Below are 17,755 nucleotides of genomic sequence, written 5' to 3'. Positions count from 1 at the left end.
ATTATAGACATATAAAAGTAAAGTCTCCTTCATGTTAGGATTGCCCTTTCAAAGCTTTTCTTTCCTGCCATAACTGCTTCCTTTTTCCTTCTTGGAGCTTGAATCTGCATTTTTCCTCTTCTGTATTTTTGGCCTATAAAGTCTTCTCCTTTTTTGCTTTTGCTCTGCATTTGTCCCTAAATTACTAGATTCCTAACTTCCATTCAAAACAACAGCAACAACAATGTTTTTAGCCAACCCTTACCATGAAGTGGAGGGAGAGGTCCTGATCTTTGAGATGGCAAGAAACTAATCTGCTTAACCAGCAATGTGAAACTTCTTTATTTGGAAGGAAGCTTTAAATATTTAATTATTAAAATATTTAAAACATTTATATAGCTGCCCATCTTGAACCAAACTCTGTGCGGCTCACAACCCCAAAATAAAACAATATCTGTCATCATCATCATCAAAACTAAAAGACTTGTCAGCACAGCTAAAATTTTCCATGCAGCCCACAAGTTCATCCCACCAATTTAAACCTATCCCAGCATTTGGGAAGAAAAAACAGTTCTTAAGTGCTTTTTGGAAGATTAAAAGAGTGGGGGCCTGCCAAACCTCAGGGGGAAGGGTGTTCCATAGGGCAGGGGTTGCCACAGAAAAAGCATGCTTCCTAGGTCCTGTAAGATGGCAACATTGAAGTCTATTAGACACTTACTTCTAAATAGGCAAGTATAAGATTATGCAATGTAAATTCATAAACCAATCTGTTGTGAAAGAACATTTACTTCAAAATAATAATAATACAGGTAGACCTTGCTTAATGACTGCCCTGTTTAGTGACCATTTGAAGTTACAATGGCACTGAAAAAGTAACTTTATGAGCAGTCCTTGCTTTTACGACTGTTGCAGCATTCCTATAGTCATGTGATCGACATTTGGGTGCTTTGCAGCAGGCGGGTGTTTACAACAGTTGCAGCATCCCATGGTCACGTGATTGCTATTTGCATGGTTCACAACCAGCTTCCAACAAGCAGAGTCAATGGAGAAGCAGGCAGTAAAATTGCAAGTCACACTCACATGGTGTCTCACTTAACGACACACAGTGATTCACTTAACAGCCATGGAGTTGTCATTGTAAGTCTGTTGCAGTCATGTGATTTTCTGCTTAGTGACTGTGTTGCTTAGTAACAGAGTTGCTGGTCCCAATTGTGGTTGCTAAGTGAGGACTATCTGTAATACTACTACTACTACTACTACTACTAGTAATAATTTTGAATAGAAAATGTTAGAATGATTTCAGATAAGTTGCAGTTGTCCTGCTTCATTCACAGAATTTCAGGGATGATCATGATAACATTGGCATAAGTTATAAAAACTTCCTATGTCTCATTACTGATTCATTTTTTTTCTTACTAAAAAAAATTAGGACAGATGGAAATGAATGGTAATGCTGTCAGTTTGCAGGAGTAGATAGGAAAATACATAACTGAGAAACTGTGGGAAGAGTTCTCCCTGCAGAATGTGGATGTTATCTTGGGACTGACTTTTTTTCTTGAGTTATTTAAAATTAAGGGCAGTTGCTATCAATCACAATGAAGTACAGGATTGGATTGGCTGTTTCTATATGCTGCTACAATACTCATGAATATGTTAACCCTGTGCACCCTATACAAGCTTCTCTAGCTGGCAGGTGGGCAGAGGTACTTTGGAATTGAAACCAAGTTAGTATTCACCTTTTATTAGTGCCAGCTTTTATGTTATATTACCTTACCTGTAATGTCAAAATTGATTGGCTGTACTTGGCTCCTGTGCCAAAACTCTGCTACTAACAAATTTGTCCACCAAGAAAGGTTAAGTAGGATGCAGTATCTTGTCAGACTTTTCAACAGTTGTGGAGGCAGGAGTAGGGTTACTAGACAGTAGGTGGTGGCAGTCAAGCAATATTTATTTTATGATTGTTTGCCACCCAGAGTCACTTGTTTGAGATGGGCAGCTATACAAATTGAATAAAGTCAATAGAGTCACCTGTGGTGAGATGGGCAGCTATATAAATTGGCTAAATAAATAAATACATACATACATACATACATACATACATACATACATACATACATACATACATAATGTCCCGTATAAAGTTTATACTAAATGTAAAGAATTGTAAGAACCTTTGAAAAATTATCCTATGAGAGAAAGAATCAAATATTAACTTGTAATCAGATTTCATCAGATACTCAGTTAATTTACATTCATGTTATTTGGGTTGATTATTAATGACACTTTTGTATTTAGAGGCTCCTACATGCATGGTGTCTCTTCATGAATGACCGTTCTATTCATTTTAAATGAATACTCCAACTGCAAACAAACACAAATGTTCCTAATTAGCTGGTAACAAGAGCCTTGAGCTCCTGCTTTAGAACAATTATTTGTCTGGTAAATATGACTTAGAATCATTAATTCATTAAACATTCAGGAATTCTCTTCGTACAAGAATTTGACTATGACTAGGTCTACCATATCTGGTCTGCACAACTTTAGACAACCACTAGATGGCAACAAAGAATAGAACTTTCTGTATCTCTTTGCTATCAATGTTCATCTGGATTTTTCAACCCAGATACGGTAGACACCTCATTGTTCAACAGAGCGCACAAAAAGAAAATAGGGAGCAAGTAATAAATTTGTGCTTCATAATTTAGGCACATAATAATTTAGGCACATAATTTAGGCACATAATAAAAACGTTTGTTTAGATTTTCAGCTTTCATATTTAAAAGTCACTGTAGTGACTTATTTAGTTATATATAATTACCACGCTGAATTTTAATAGTAAATACAAATGTTGAAAGATAACTAAATGGCCAGCAAGCCACATTGACACAAAAATGATGAACCACATATTCTGACATCAAATCCGGCCCTTGTGTAAATTTGTAGAGTATAAACATCTGATCCTTGATTCAAGTATATAAGTTGCAGGTTTCATCATTTTATTAGGGTTTTTCTTAATATGGTACAGAACACAGACACAAAGATTGCATTTGTTTTTCCCACAAAAACTGTTTTATTGTACAAAATTAAACTGCCATTCTTTACTTCTAAACTTAATGCTAATTCTATGCTTATTTCTATTTTCCTACCTATCTTATTTTACTGTCGTCCTATTACTATAAGTGTACAACTATTTCTATCTTATTTAATCTATACATTTCTATCTCTATGTCTATATCCCTATTTCTGTTTTTTGTACCACTATGTTTTCCTATCTTAAACTGTTTAAGATTTATTCCTTTTCCCCCAGGTCTTCAACTCTTGTAGCTAATCTCAGGCCATTTGCATATGAAAACCCTTTTCACTCCTCTATAGACTTGTGAATGGGCTTTTCTCTTCTCCCTGGCACTCACAGTCCTGCTTCTGAAGCTGGTTTGTGGAGCTCTGCATCTGGGCTGCTGCATGCAGCGGGCTTGCTTTGGTTTGAAGGTTTGCTTGGATTTACAGATTCTGGTCTGACTCTTTTCCTCCCTCATTTGTCAGCTGGTCTTGCAGCTCCAAGAATTTCAGTTTTCTCTCACTGCCTGAGACTACTGCTGAGGTGCTTATCTTTGGGTTGGAGGTCTCCCTTTCCCACATCTCTACTGTCTTCCTGGCTCGACTCCTTTCTTGACACATCCACATGCATGCTTGCTTTCTGTTCTCTTTTATGAAACAAGCTCTCCAGTGAAGGAGAGGGTGGGGTTGTTTTAACCCTCCTTCCTGGGCAGCACCAAAACTCTGGATCCCAGAAGGGGAAAAATGCCCACTCGGTGATGAGTTCACTTTTCCACACATTTGTTCTCCCTTGCTCTTCTGTGGATGGCCTTGTAAACTCGATTATTATTATTCATAACCACTTATTTTTTAAAGGAGTCAAATGTATGAAACACTAGACCATAGCTAGTATTGAATAATTTATTATACAAAAGATTTAATCCAGTATTGTGCTTGCATATTGAGCAGACATATATCTGCTGGTAGGGTGGCCGCTCTGATCCTTCTGGCATGCACAGAGCAGATTTGCTAAGGGGCAGGTTATCCAGGCAAAGAAAAATTTAGCTTACAGTTTGGCCTACCTCATTCCTACCTTAGTCCTACCTATCCTATTTCTTCCTTTACTCACAGAGTAAAACAGATTTTCTAATATTGTTTGCATTGTGTCATCAAATCAGTAATAAGAGTTCCCCCTCCCCCATTATGTCTTTGACTCATCTGTATTCTAATTATATCAATATATGCTGCTAGCTGTAGATTTGTTACTCAGTGGCATTGATTTATTACCATATACTAAGTAGCATTGTTTTATAATGTATTTTTAATTTAATTTAATTTAATTAATTCTATTAATAGAATAAACCCTGCTGGCTGATTAAGGCTGACTGGGAGGGGACATGTGATTGGGTCCAGTGGTGATTAATTTCTTTTTGAGGGGGGCAGTAGTTCTGTGGGCTCTTAAGGAGGTGGTGATGTGCTCCCTTCTCAAGGGGCCATCTCTCCACCCAATTGTCCAGTCTAGACAATTTTTATCCAGTTTCCAATCTTCCCTTTTTAGGGAAGGTTGTGAAGAAGGTGGTCACATTGCAGCTTCAGTCGACTCTGCATGAAACGGATTACCTGAACCCCTTTCAGTTGGGATTCATGTGTGGGTATGGGACCAAGATGTCATTGATTGTGCTCTTGGATTACCTCTGGTGGGAGCGGGATGACGGTAATGCATCCATCCTTCTCTTATTGAACTCTCAGTGGCTTTTGTTACTATACATGATATCCTTCGGGACCAGCTCCAGTAGTTGAGGGTGGGCAGCACTGTGTTGTGCTGGTTCTCCTCCTTCCTCTGGGACCGATTCCAGTTGTGCTGATACAGGAAGGGAGGTCCAGCCTGTGTCCTCTACTTTATGGGGTGCCACAGGGCTCGGTTCTCCCTCCCCTCATGTTTAACATCTACATGAAGTCATCCAGTGGTTTGGGGTGAGGAATCACCAGTATGCTGATGATGCCCAGCTTTACACTTCCATCCCAGGTCACCTGATCGAGGCCGTGGACATCCTGTCCCAATGCCTGGAGGCTGTTGAATGGGGCACAACAGGCTTTGGTTCAACACAAGCAAGACTGAGTAGCTTTGGGTGTTTGGAACTTCTGGTGCTGGAGATCCTTCAGCTTTGGTTCTGGATGAGGTGGCACTGCCTCAGACAGACTTGATGTACAATCTGGGGTTCCTTCTGGACTCATGGCTCCTGCTCAAAGAGCAGGTGGCAGCTGTGGCTAGGAGGACCTTTGCACACCTTCGGGTTGTGTGCCATTTGTGCCTGTTTGTGGACCAGGAGGCCCTGCTCACTGTCACTCATGTCCTCGCGATTCCCCTGTCTGGACTACTACAATGTGCTCTACATTGGGCTGCCCTTGAAGAGCATTCAGAAGCTTCAACTGGTGCAGAATGGAGCAGCATGGATCGTAAATGGTGTTGGCTACTTGGCGTGTGTGACACCACAATTTGTGAGCTGCATTGGTTGCCAGTGTGCTTCTGGGTGTAATTCAAGGTGCTGGTTTTCACCTTTAAATTCCTTCATGGCTTGGGACCAGGTAATTAACAGACTGTTTCTCCCCGGTTGTTTCTACCCATCCCATCGAGTTGGGCAGCTCTGGGTGGAATGGTGGCTGGCAGGCCCAGAAGATGAGCCTTTTTTGCATAGTGTTTGTCCTCTGGAGATCAGGTTGCCCCGACCCTGTTGGCCTTTTGCAAGGCCCTAAAGACTTGCTTCTGTGCCAGGGCCTGGGGTCTGTGTGTGTGAAGGGACTCATCTCCTGGTCATGTTAATGATTAACGATTGTTGTATTTCTCTTGGCTATGTTTCTTACTTTTTGTAGTTATCTATGTAATTGTTTTTAGTTTTACTTTTAACATCATTTGCCACCCAGAGTCACTTGTTGAGATGTATAAATTGATTAAACAAATATTTTAAAAAACATAGTGAGACAAGGAGCCTGGTGAGTACCAAAGGAGTTCTCCCTAGATACTCCATTGTCTACTTTAGACGAAGTATCTGTTTAATCCTGGTTTTGTTTTTTAAGGTTAATGCAACAGGAAGTCTTGCAAAAATCCTATTTTAATAATCTAAAATAGGAATTCTTCAATGGGAACAGGGAAATGTATAACAATTGCTTTTTGAACTAATCTGTTTTTAATGTTTTTGACAAAAATTGCAAAGTAATGTTTTACAGTGATTTTCATGTGATTTGTGCATTTTATCTTGGCCATTGTCTTATCTTGATTAACATGCTTTTAAAAAGTTCTTTAGCATAAAAATTAATGTTTGAGATAATATATTTCAGAATATTTAAAACTTTTCCACTTTGAAATTCACTTCTTTGGGAGGTTCATGCACCAGTTTCAGCTCACCTTAATTACTTTTGATAGCTTTTATTAGTCTATTCTGATGCTTTTGTTCTGTATGAATAGTTTTAGAAAATGCAATTACTATTTTATTTAGCATAGTAAATCGTATGGGAGGGGTGGCTGTGGTCATTCATGCAAACATTTCCTGCAAGCTTAGCTGTTACAGATTCACCCAATGGAATCTCTGAATACAGAGGCTAGACTTCATATAATAATAATAATAATAATAATAATAATAATAATAATACCCTTCACGCAGCAACATTGACAGACTCTACTTACCAAGGAGCATAGGTGGGCATGGAATGTTACAAGTACACCAGACAGTTGTAGAAGAAAAGCAGGCATTGGAAGAATATCTGAAGGACAGTGAAGAAGATGCACTGAAACTAGTACACCATAAAGGCTTACTGAATACCAAAGAAACCAGATTGGCCTATAAGAAAGACCAAATGAAGAATAGAAAAGAGACGTGGCAAGGCAAAGTAATTAAATGGCCAGTACACAAAAAAGTAGCAGGCAAAGTAGATAACAAGAAGACCTGGCAATGGCTAAGAGCAGGAAAGTTGAAGAAAGAGACAGAGGGGCTAATTCTGGCTGCACAAGACCAAGCCTAAAGAACAAATGCATACAAAGACAGCATTGAGAAGACAGCAAGAGACAGCAAATGCCACCTTTGCAAAGAAGCTGAAGAAACAGTGGACCACCTAGTCAGCTGCTGCAAGAAGACTGCACAGACTGATTACAAACAACAGCACGACAAAGTAGCAACAATGGTGCATTGGAATATCTGCAAGAAATACCATTTGCCTGCAAGCCAGAACTGGTGGGACCACAAACAGACAAAGTAATAGAAGACGAAGAAGCTAAAATGCTCTGGGACTTTAGAATTCAAACAGACAAGCACCTGCCACACAACACCCCAGACTTAACAACTGTTGATAAGAAAGACAAAAAAGTCTGGATAGTGGACATTGTAATACAGCAGACAGCAGAATAGAAGAGAAAGAACTGGAGAAAATCACAAAATATAAAGACCTGCAAACAGAAGTAGAACGACTATGGCAAAAGAAAGCAAAGATAGTACCAATAGTTATAGGCTCCTTAGGTGCAGTCCCAAAACATCTGGAGTACCACTTGAAGACCATCGGCATTGACAAAATCACCATCAGTCAATTGCAAAAGGCAGCTTTACTTTGAACAGTTTATATCCTGTGATGATATCTTTAACACCATCAAACAACATCTGTCTAACCCAGGTCCTTGGGAAGGACTTGATAGGTGGATAAAAATGCCAAATCCAGTCTAAATATCTGGCTGAATATGTGATCAACCACAACCACAACAACAACTCAAGGCAGCAAACATACCTAATACTCCTGTCCTATTTTCCCCACAACAACAACCCTGTGAGGTGGATTGAACTGAGAGAGTGTGACTGGCCCAAAGTCACTGAACCGGTTTTGATGCCGAAGGGGGCCCTAGAACTCACAATGTCCTGGTTTCCAGCTCAGTATCTTAACCGCTACACCAAAGGGTATGTAAAATACATTCAAACTGCATGGATGTATGTATGTAAGTATGGCAGGCAAAAGCTATAACCCAGAGACAGCAAAGCTAAACTAAGAATTACCAGCTATCGAAGTTTAAAAGAGAAATTCTGCACTCTAGGGATAATTTATGGCAAGTAATTACCACACAAAAGACTGGCACAAAAAACAAAGCTTGAGACAGGAAAGACAGACTAGGAAGAGTTATAATAAGTGCCTATGTGGAAATAGGCAGTTAACGTAAGAAGAGAAAATGCTGCTAAAGGAACGAGGGATTGGTTTCAGAAACTGCATGAGCCAGCTAATTTAACAGTAAACTATATCTGCTCAAAGTTGTGTGGGATGAAATTGCAGAAGTCCTAAGAAATGTAGGAAAATGTGAATTTAGTGCTAGAAATTGTGAAGCAAGTAAAGCAATTGTAAAGCAACATAGGAGAGGAAATGAGAGATAATCATGTAGGTGTTTTGCTGCTGTTCTTTTTATTGAAAACCTATTGCTCTTTATGAGACCCAGTTTGATGTAATGGTTAAGACACCAAGCTAGAAACTGGGAAACTATGAGTTCTAGTCCTATCTTAGTCACAAAGCCAGCTAGGTGACTTTGGGCTAGTCAGTTGCTCTCAGCCGTAAGAAAAGGACAATGGCAAACTACTTCCGAAAATGTTGCCAAGAAAACTGTGGGGACTTGTCTGATTTAAAGGTGCACACAAACACAAAGCTCTTTATGGTCTCCCTAGAAGCAAGATGAGAATATGAATTTATGCTAGAGTATGACAGAGGCAAGCTGATTGATGTATATCACCACAGAAGGGAGAATGAAGGCAAATATACTGTACTTATGATTGGGGGACAGATAGAGAGAAGGAGAGAGCCCTATATGTAATTTTGCTGCAAGAAAGTGGTACACCTAAAGAAAGACTGCATGATTTGGAAATCTGAGCAAGATAAGAAAGGAACCACTGAAGAGGAAGTGGCAGGAAAAGCCACGGCTAGTGAAGCAATTGGAGTGGGATCCCATGAGTCACAGAGTGAATACTTTAAAGCAGCCAAAGGAGGCAATGGATTTGGATAGTGAATAGATTCTGGAACCATTAGCTGTATAACAACAAAGATCTTTTAACAGAATGAGATGAAACTATGAAAAAGTTTACCTAGCAGATGAGAAAAGCCTAACTATGCAAAGAATTGGAAATGAAGTCTTAAAATGTTTCACCACCAGTGTGAAATGCAAGATCCCACGAAACGATGTCTGTATGCACCAGCAATAGAGGGAAATCTGCTTTCTATGAAATGCTTGGTCAAGATTATCTATACCGTGCACTGCAACAGAAACATGCAGAGTTTCAAATGAGGTGAACATTCTTTTTGAGGAACTTGCAAGACAGCCTATATATAGTCCTTAAAGAAGCCAGAGTGGCAGCCCACCCTTTTCACTAGGGCTACATCTGCATATGGCCAGATGACTCAGAGTTGGGACCTCTAAAGTCATAAAGCAACTTGAAAATCAAAACAAGGGAACAGACATGGAATTATATCCTTGTGACACATGAATGACAAAGCAAAGGCAAATCACAAGTCACTGCCTAACACCATCCACAGCTGAGCAAGTCACCTCTTGGACCTAATTCATAGTGACTACATGGATTGATAAGGAACTGGATTGATAAGGAACCTTTCAGGCAACTGATTTTTCATCATCTTCATTAATTACCACACAATGTATCAAGACATATTCACAAAGTGCAAAAAGTGTAAAAGTGAGAATCTAAAACTGAAAGAATACTTGAAGGTAGTAAGCAATACAGTCTAGCGCAAGCTGATTATCTTCTGAACTGACAATGAAGAATAATATATGAACACAAAGACACTTAGAGTGACAGAACATCAAGCACCAGATTACATAATCAATATTCTAGGGCAAAATGGAGTGACAAAGAATCATTGCCTGACAGGATCTGATAAGCACGTTGATAGATGCCAACCTATCCAACAAGCTCTAGGGAGAGGCAGTTATGGTAGCTGGCTACCTACAGACTGGCTACCAACAAAAGCTACAGAAAAGACACTATATGAACTAAGGAATGGCTTGAATCCTAGCATAGGTCATTGAAGCCATATATTTGGCTGCAGAGCCTATACATACATCCCAAGTAAGAAATGCTCAAAGCTGAGTAATAGAGCAAAAGAGGGCATGGTGATTAGATACATTACAAGTAAAGGATACAGCAAGGTGAATCCCAAGTCATGCAGAGCAACCACGAGCAACAGTGCATCCTTCAGTAAGATGCAGTGAGTGGAAATCTTGGAACAAGTGAACCCTGAAGAATATCTACTAGAATATATCTGTGAAGTAGGAGATCATCCAAGCAGTCAAAGAAGAGCCAGAAAAGGCATGGCTGACCACCAGTCAAACAGGAGGTAAAAGATATATTGCACAAAGAGGAAACAAACAACCTGCCCAACCATCCAATTTATGCATAGCTAGTAAGTAGGAGAATCTTAATCCCAGAGGTCAAGGTGTAACCAAGGGCATAACTGCTAAAAAAATTTCAGACACAGTGAGAACCCATGAAATACATAAACCTACCACCTGGAAAGACATCAAAGAGGTGCACTTTGATATCTATTTGCTGGTTTTTCATATTTGAAACTTGTTTTGGGCTTTGATATTATAATGAGAGCCTCACTGAGCTGTTAATTTGTTTAATTAATTAATGTATATGGCTTTCCTACTCACCAGTTGTGATTCTGGCAGCTAATATAGGATTAAAACCTAAACCAACCAGTTAAAAATAGCACAGAGGAGACCATATCATAAACTGAGGCCAATATACAATCATTCAGTATTCCAACTGTTACAGACAGGCTCATCTAGTATCCTGCCTCCATGCTGAGGGAAAAGCCAGGACTTCAAGGCCTTATAGAAGGCCAACAGAGTTGGGGCATCTGAATCTTGTGAATTTAAAACTGAATCTTGCGGGGCAGACTACAAGCAAGTTAAATAATTATTTTTATCACAAATATATGGAAACTGAAGTAATTTTGGAGGTAGTCGTGATTATCTTTTCTACAAATGTATGAATCACTGCAGTAGTTTTGAAGTTTATTATGTTTCATTTAATTTACTACTGTATATAGTAAATTGCTTTTTATATGCTTTTCAGTCACTCAAGTAAACTACCAAATTTAAGTATCAGTGATTATACGGCTAATTATACTTAAGACTCCAATATTTCAAGTAATTCTATAAAAAAATTAGATGCTGATCTCAGAGTATTATTTCCTAAAGACGTTATGAATTTTATGTTTTTATGATACTGCATGAATATTTTAGTTTAGTGGAAAAGTGATTTGGATGCAAGATGTAGTTAAATACACGTATTTTTCTGATGCTACTCAAATATGAGAGAGATATGGAACAGGTGGTGGGATTTATGTCCTATATACTGCACTCAGTTGTGCACTTATTTTTTTAGGGGTAAAGAAGAACAAAAACAACCAGTGACACAGTAAGTAAAAACACATAAAAGTACAGTGGGCTTTACTTCTCTACCTTTGCCATGTTCTGCTTTCTGCACCTTTGATGATTTTAAACTAATACCAGATAGGCTGCAGTTAGTTATCTGCTTTCTGATTGGCTTGTAAAAGCTGCTTGCAGTGTGTTATTTCATCCACATTTCAGTTGGATGTAGTTTCTTGCTACCTGCTTGCGGACTATTCTAGTTTAAAACTTTTCTCCCCTAATATCCTAATTGTGGCTGACGTAATTGAACATTTCCATTGGCTGTAGCTTTCCTGCGTTTACATGATGATGATGATGATGATGATGATGATTGGATAAGAAAAAAATTATACTAGTATGATTTCATTTGGTTATTCAGTCACATTATTTGCTTATTTGAACAGGTGGTTTCCCTTTAGTGGGTTCACTGAGCTGGTAAATAACGTTCTTCAGCCACAGCAAAAACAACAAAATGAAAAGGAGCCCCAGACGTAAGTAAGCTACTGTGTGTAGATTTAGTATCACTCTAGTATTAAAACATACCAAAGGGTATGTTTAAGTGATAACTCTAAAAGAACATCTTTTAAGTAGAGGCTGCAATCCTATGCACTTGTTCTGGGGAGTAAGTTCCACTGAATACAGTGTTATGTATTGGTTAGTTAGCAGGTATAAAACTACACTAAATAACCAATGTTGATTTTCAAATTTCCATTGGCAGAATGAATTGAACCTGGCCTTTAATTTGGTTGGTAGGAGTGCTTTTGGCTTTGTGTCATACTAGCTCCTCGCATTCATGCAGAACTATTGAAAGTAGTATGATTTAACTTTCACATAAATCAGATAAATATAAATGATTGATATGAATGTAGACTTGAAATTTCAAATCATGTTTGTTGCCTAGAAAGTTTATATACACCTAATACTTTGTACATCATCACTGAATCATTCTTCGTCAGTATCTGTCAAGTTGCAAGGCTTTGACTGACATTGTTTTTGTTTTGGGTGACATTTATAAATGACTATCCCTTGAGGAGAAAGTAAGAAACTAATTCCTTTAAAGAAAAAAAATACAGTGATTATAACAGAAATGGCAAAGCTAGAATACACAGGTGTATATTTAAAAGAACTGAACAATAATTTGTAAAGCAGGACATAAAGCATTTTTTGTAGTTTCTAAAGTTTTAAAAGTGTCTTTCAGATTAGTAGGTTTCAGAATGATAGTAGGGATTATACTTTTATCTTTATGTATTGGTTATGTGGTTATGTTCACCTCTTAAATATTTTGGAACATTAACTACTATTGCTTCAATGCTAGCAGAATAATACCTGAAGAAAAGAGAGGAAAATATAACTGTCAGACATTTCTACTGATGTATGAGAATTGTCCAGGCATTGAAAATGGTTTGTTGCATAATTTGGGGTGGGGAGAGAAAAAACATTTTATCCTTATTATATATTATCTTTTTGAAAATTTCTAACATGTCTCTCTTTACATTAAGTTCTTGCAGTCCATGTGCTAGTTAGAATTTAAATCTCAACCTTAGTTTTTATCTATGCAAACTATGTAACTTTGAAAAATTCAGGCCATAGTTTAGACACACATATGTATATAATGTACTTGTTTCTAATTGAGGAATATCATATTTCTGTGATTAGTCTGGGATATATCAATAACTCATCAGAACTAAGAGACATTATTATGAACTGTCGGGAATGACTGTGAATATTAAATCAGAGTTATATACAAATATATCCATGCATGTCTTTTGAATCTTAATTCTGTTTTTATTTTTAAAGTATTTGATGTTTCCAACTAGTCTAATGAAAGTCCCATTGAAATCAACTGGCCTTAATGCCATTGTGACTGTGAGGTTAGCAAAGCTTATGTATTTGCTAGGATAAGAACTCTTAAGTGACTAAACTTAAACCTTGAACTAGCTGGTATGGTGTAATATTACCAAGATTAAAATGCCTGCTGGTTAAGAAATGACCACTTTCTTGGTCTCTTTTTATCTGTCTTGCACTCTGCTGTTTAAAAAGTTCATTTTTGTAATCACGTTGACTGCTCCTGAATCCTGTATAAGCATCTTGTACTTACTTTTAGAACTCTCCATGACTTTGACTTCTGTTTGTTGATTGGTCTTATATTCCAACATACCATTGCCTTTTAGCTTTGCATATTCAGTGCCACCATTTTCAGCCTTCTAGAGCTCTTAGGCTTCCTTTAACAACTCTTCCTTTCTCCTTGGTGCTGCTTATAGCTAGGGCCACCTTTTAGGACAACTCTTTAATACTTCTCCTCTCGCTCCCCATCACCCTCAAAATCTATAACATTTTCAGAACAGTTCTCTCGTTCTTGCATTTTCTGTAATTAAACTTGAATACATATAACTTAGATTTTTCTTTTTCTTTGTCTCCATAATGTTTCTTTTCCTGTTCTATGTATTTTGCAAAATGCCATTCACCTGGAATGCAATATATAATTAAATAAGCATAATAATACATATTATATGGGGATTATGTTTAATTATATTAAGCATGACTTCCTAACTGACAGGTAGATTCTAACTGAAGAATTCAGCACTGGGATTATAATTCCTTTAATTTAGTGTATGAAACTGCCCTATTAAGATGAAATTCATATGAACGCTAAACACACAAGGAACAGGTTTGTGACCATTTATCCTGATAGTCCTATATCAGGTGAAGATTTGAACAAAGTCTTGCTTGTCTGTGCGTGGGTTGATTTTACAGAGATTTCCAATCTTATGAAATGATACTACATACATGCAGCTCATACCCATATACATTTCTGCTGTATTTAAATTCGTGATGGGAACTATGAGCATGACCTTGCCTTCACTCTACTTGTCCCATTAAGATTTGAGAAGAAGATAAATTAGTGAACATAAGGGTAACAATTCCAAATTATTTTCTAATAGTTTCAGGGGTTAAGTTTTTATTTGTTAATCAGTGGTTTATAATTAGTTTTGTAGAGAATAGAAATGATAATACATTAGCAGTATTTCGATTTTTTCCTCAGAATAAGAATTGTTGAAATAAAAACTTGAGATTTATCATTTTAAAATATAACAACATTCTTTGTTAATTCTTTGAGTCCTATTATGTTGCTGAATAAATGAAATATTGTGGGGTTATTTTTGCTACTCTTGTTTAAACATTATCCTACTTCCTGTAAATAATTGTTTAGATCATTTCATGCAGCATATAGGTAGATTTCATTTTTATGTTTTTATTCTGAAAAGAAACAAATGTTATTTGGTATATTTATTTAAAAGAAGTACAGTAGATTGATTTAGGTAAAAATAGATTGAAATTCAGAAGTGAACATATTTGAAGACACAACTTTTTAATTTTAACAGTATAGATTAGAGTAGACAGCTTTATATTCTAAAGGATTAACAGACATCATTTTGTAGCCTTATTGATTGACTAATTGATTATGTGCCATCATGTAAATGTTGACTCTCAGAAACCACATATAGAGACCTTCTCCAAGATGATCCAATAATCCAATCTGGCCCTTCAGATCTTCCAGTGTTGCACCCATTATGGCTATAATCAAGTCCTCCATCTTGCCGCTGATTGTATTTTTCTCTTTCCTTCTACTATTCCCAGCATTGTAGACTTCTCAAGAAAGCTAGATCTTCACATAAGGTGTTCAAAATATGATAATTTGAGTCTAGTCATTTATGCCTTGAGTGAGAATTCTGGACTGAATTGTTCTATGATCCATTTGCTTGTTTTTTTGTTTTTGTTTTTGTTTTGCAATATCTGAGGTATCTGTTTGTACCACAAAGGGGTAGGAGGGGTTGGGTGGTGCCAAAATCAAATCAGAGAAGTAAAGAAACAAGTAAATCCTTCACATTTCTAGGTACTAGCCATGAGTGTATTCATGAGTGTATTTGAATTCCTTCTATAGAAATCTGGTTAGCCAAATAGTTTAATTGAGAAAGATCAAATACACATTTTTCCAACTCAGAAAAAAGCCTGTGTGTGGAGTCACTGTAAGACATTACCAATGTGAATCTTGTAAAAAGATGGGTCTTCTGAAAAATCAGTATGTCATCCAAGTATGCCATTTGTCTGTTTGTCCAAAATATTTCATTAATAAATCTGGAGAAGATTGTGGGACAATTAGACAATCCATAAGGCATTATTCTGTATTGAAATTTGTCATATCTGTTATCAAATGCTGTTAAACATTTGTGTCCCTCTTTCACTCTGATTGTAAGCACCTCTCAGGTCCATTTTTGTGAAAATATGTGCCTTTTGAAGGGGGTCTAAGTAGGTGTAAAATAAGGGGCAACAGGCAGTGATCTCTAATTGTTCCTTTCTCCCAGTGAACATCTGGATTATGGATTTGCAGCCAATCAATACCCAGCACAATTGACACATGTGAGGAAGCTATGACATAGAGCAGTAAGAATTCTGTGTGATCATTTATTGTCAGTTATAAAGGTGTTGTGCATTGCAAAACAAGACCAGTTTGAAGAACTTACCCATCAATTGTTTCCACAAGCATAGGTTTCTCTAGTATCTGTGTGGGCAATTTAAATTTTTGCACTGCAGTCCCGTCTATGAAATTGGCTGTGGACCCTGAGTCTATAAGTGCTAAAAGTAAAAGTAATAATAAAATATACTCGCTGTTGTTGGTTGTCTAAGCTCTTCTTCTTTTTAAATAACTTTATTAAAAATTTAAGAAACAGAAATAAAATCTAACAAGAACTAATACTGTATTTAGAATAAAGAAAGAAAAAGAGAAAAGAGATAAGAAAAGACAAAGCTAAAAGTGCTAGAAAAAAAAAAGGAAAATTACAGAAAAAAGTATAAAAAAATTACTTCCAATTTTCTTTTAAAGCAGTTATAAGTATAAATGTAAGTTAACCTCTTACTCTATGGTTACAGCATGACTTACATTTTTTCTGTAATTTATTTTTTTCCTACTTATCAACACCATATACCATAATTTCATTTTTTTGTGTTTCTCGCAAAAAATCAATAAGGGGTTTCCAGACAGCATTAAACTTAGACAAAGTTTTTTCTCTAATCAAGGCTGTCAATTTGGCCATCTCAGCAAGTTCCATCATCTTCACCATCCATTCCTCTGTTGTGGGTATTATCAAATCTTTCCACCTTTGTGCGTATAATAATCTCACTGCAATTATCATTGTAAAAACAAAGTTCCATGATTTTTTGCCAACTGTTTGTCCATCAGTCCCAAAAAACAAAAAGCTTCAAGTTTCCATTGTATATTAATCTTTAAAATCTTTTGTATTAGTATATGTATTTTAGTCCAAAGTTTTTGGCTTTTTTACACATCCACTAAAATGTCCCCTCTTGTTGTTTACATTTCCAACATAAATTTGAAGTACCTTTATACATTCTAGACAGTTTTTCTGGTGACGTATACCAATGATACATCATTTTATAACAATTCTTTTTAACATTATTACATAATGTAAATTTCAATCCTTTCAACCACATATTCTTCCACTGTTCTATTTGTATATTGTAACCAAACTTTTTGGCCCATTTAGCATGCATTCTTTGACTTGTTCTTCTGTTTCAAATTTCAATTTCAGTTTTAGCAATAATATGTTCATCATTTGTACATAGTTCTATTTCAAATTCAGTCTTCCAGTGTTCAAAACCAAAAGTTCTTTTCTCTACTTAAAATCTAATAGTTGTGCATAAGAGAACCATTGACAAGTATATCCTTCTGCCTTCAACTCCTCTTTTGATTTTATTTTGCGTTCTCCTTGAGAAAATTCTAGTATATTAGAATAAGTTAGCCATTTATGTTTACTTATCATTCTCTTCTATAAAATGCTTCTTGTGGTGAGAGCCACAAAGCTATTTTCAGACAGAGCCTGGGTTTATGCCTGTTCCACATACTCAGCGTGGCACACATAATGAAATTATTTTTGAAGTCTACATTAACCTTAGCTTTATTGTACCATAAATATCCATGCCACCCAAATCTCAAGTCATATCCTTTTAACTCTAAAAGCCTTCTATTTCTCAACAGCATCCATTCTTTCATCCAAACTAAACTGCAAGCTGCAAAATATAATTTCAAATCAGGTAGACTCAATGCTTCTCTTTCCTTTGCATCTTGTAACACCTTATATTTAACGGATGGTTTTTTCCCCTGCCACACAAATTTAGATATATCTTTCTGCCATTATTTAAATGGTACATCGGCTGTCAAAACAGATATAGTCTGAAACAAGAATAACATTCTGGGCAAAACATCTTAATCACAGG

General features: G+C 36.7%; 1 protein-coding gene across 7 annotated transcripts in view; it reads left to right on the top strand.

Annotated features, from left to right (window-relative positions):
- RIMS2 (regulating synaptic membrane exocytosis 2) overlaps positions 1-17,755 on the top strand; it is a 350,682-nt gene that overhangs the window by 19,639 nt on the left and 313,288 nt on the right. For 4 of the 7 annotated variants that reach the window (XM_088149057.1, XM_088149053.1, XM_088149059.1 and 1 more), the window contains exons 2-3: positions 11,439-11,471; positions 11,869-11,955. The exons of the other annotated variants lie outside the window; for them this stretch is intronic. In XM_088149057.1, the coding sequence (XP_088005183.1) occupies positions 11,439-11,471; positions 11,869-11,955 (120 nt within the window). The remainder of the gene's footprint in view (positions 1-11,438; positions 11,472-11,868; positions 11,956-17,755) is intronic. 7 annotated transcript variants of the gene reach the window in all.

This window comes from Python bivittatus, unplaced genomic scaffold (genome assembly GCF_059951505.1).
Source record: "Python bivittatus isolate LINGU-HERP-01145 unplaced genomic scaffold, Pbiv_v1 ctg000590_np1212, whole genome shotgun sequence".
Taxonomy (NCBI): Eukaryota; Metazoa; Chordata; class Lepidosauria; order Squamata; family Pythonidae; genus Python; species Python bivittatus.
This window is presented reverse-complemented; position numbering and strand designations above follow the sequence as displayed.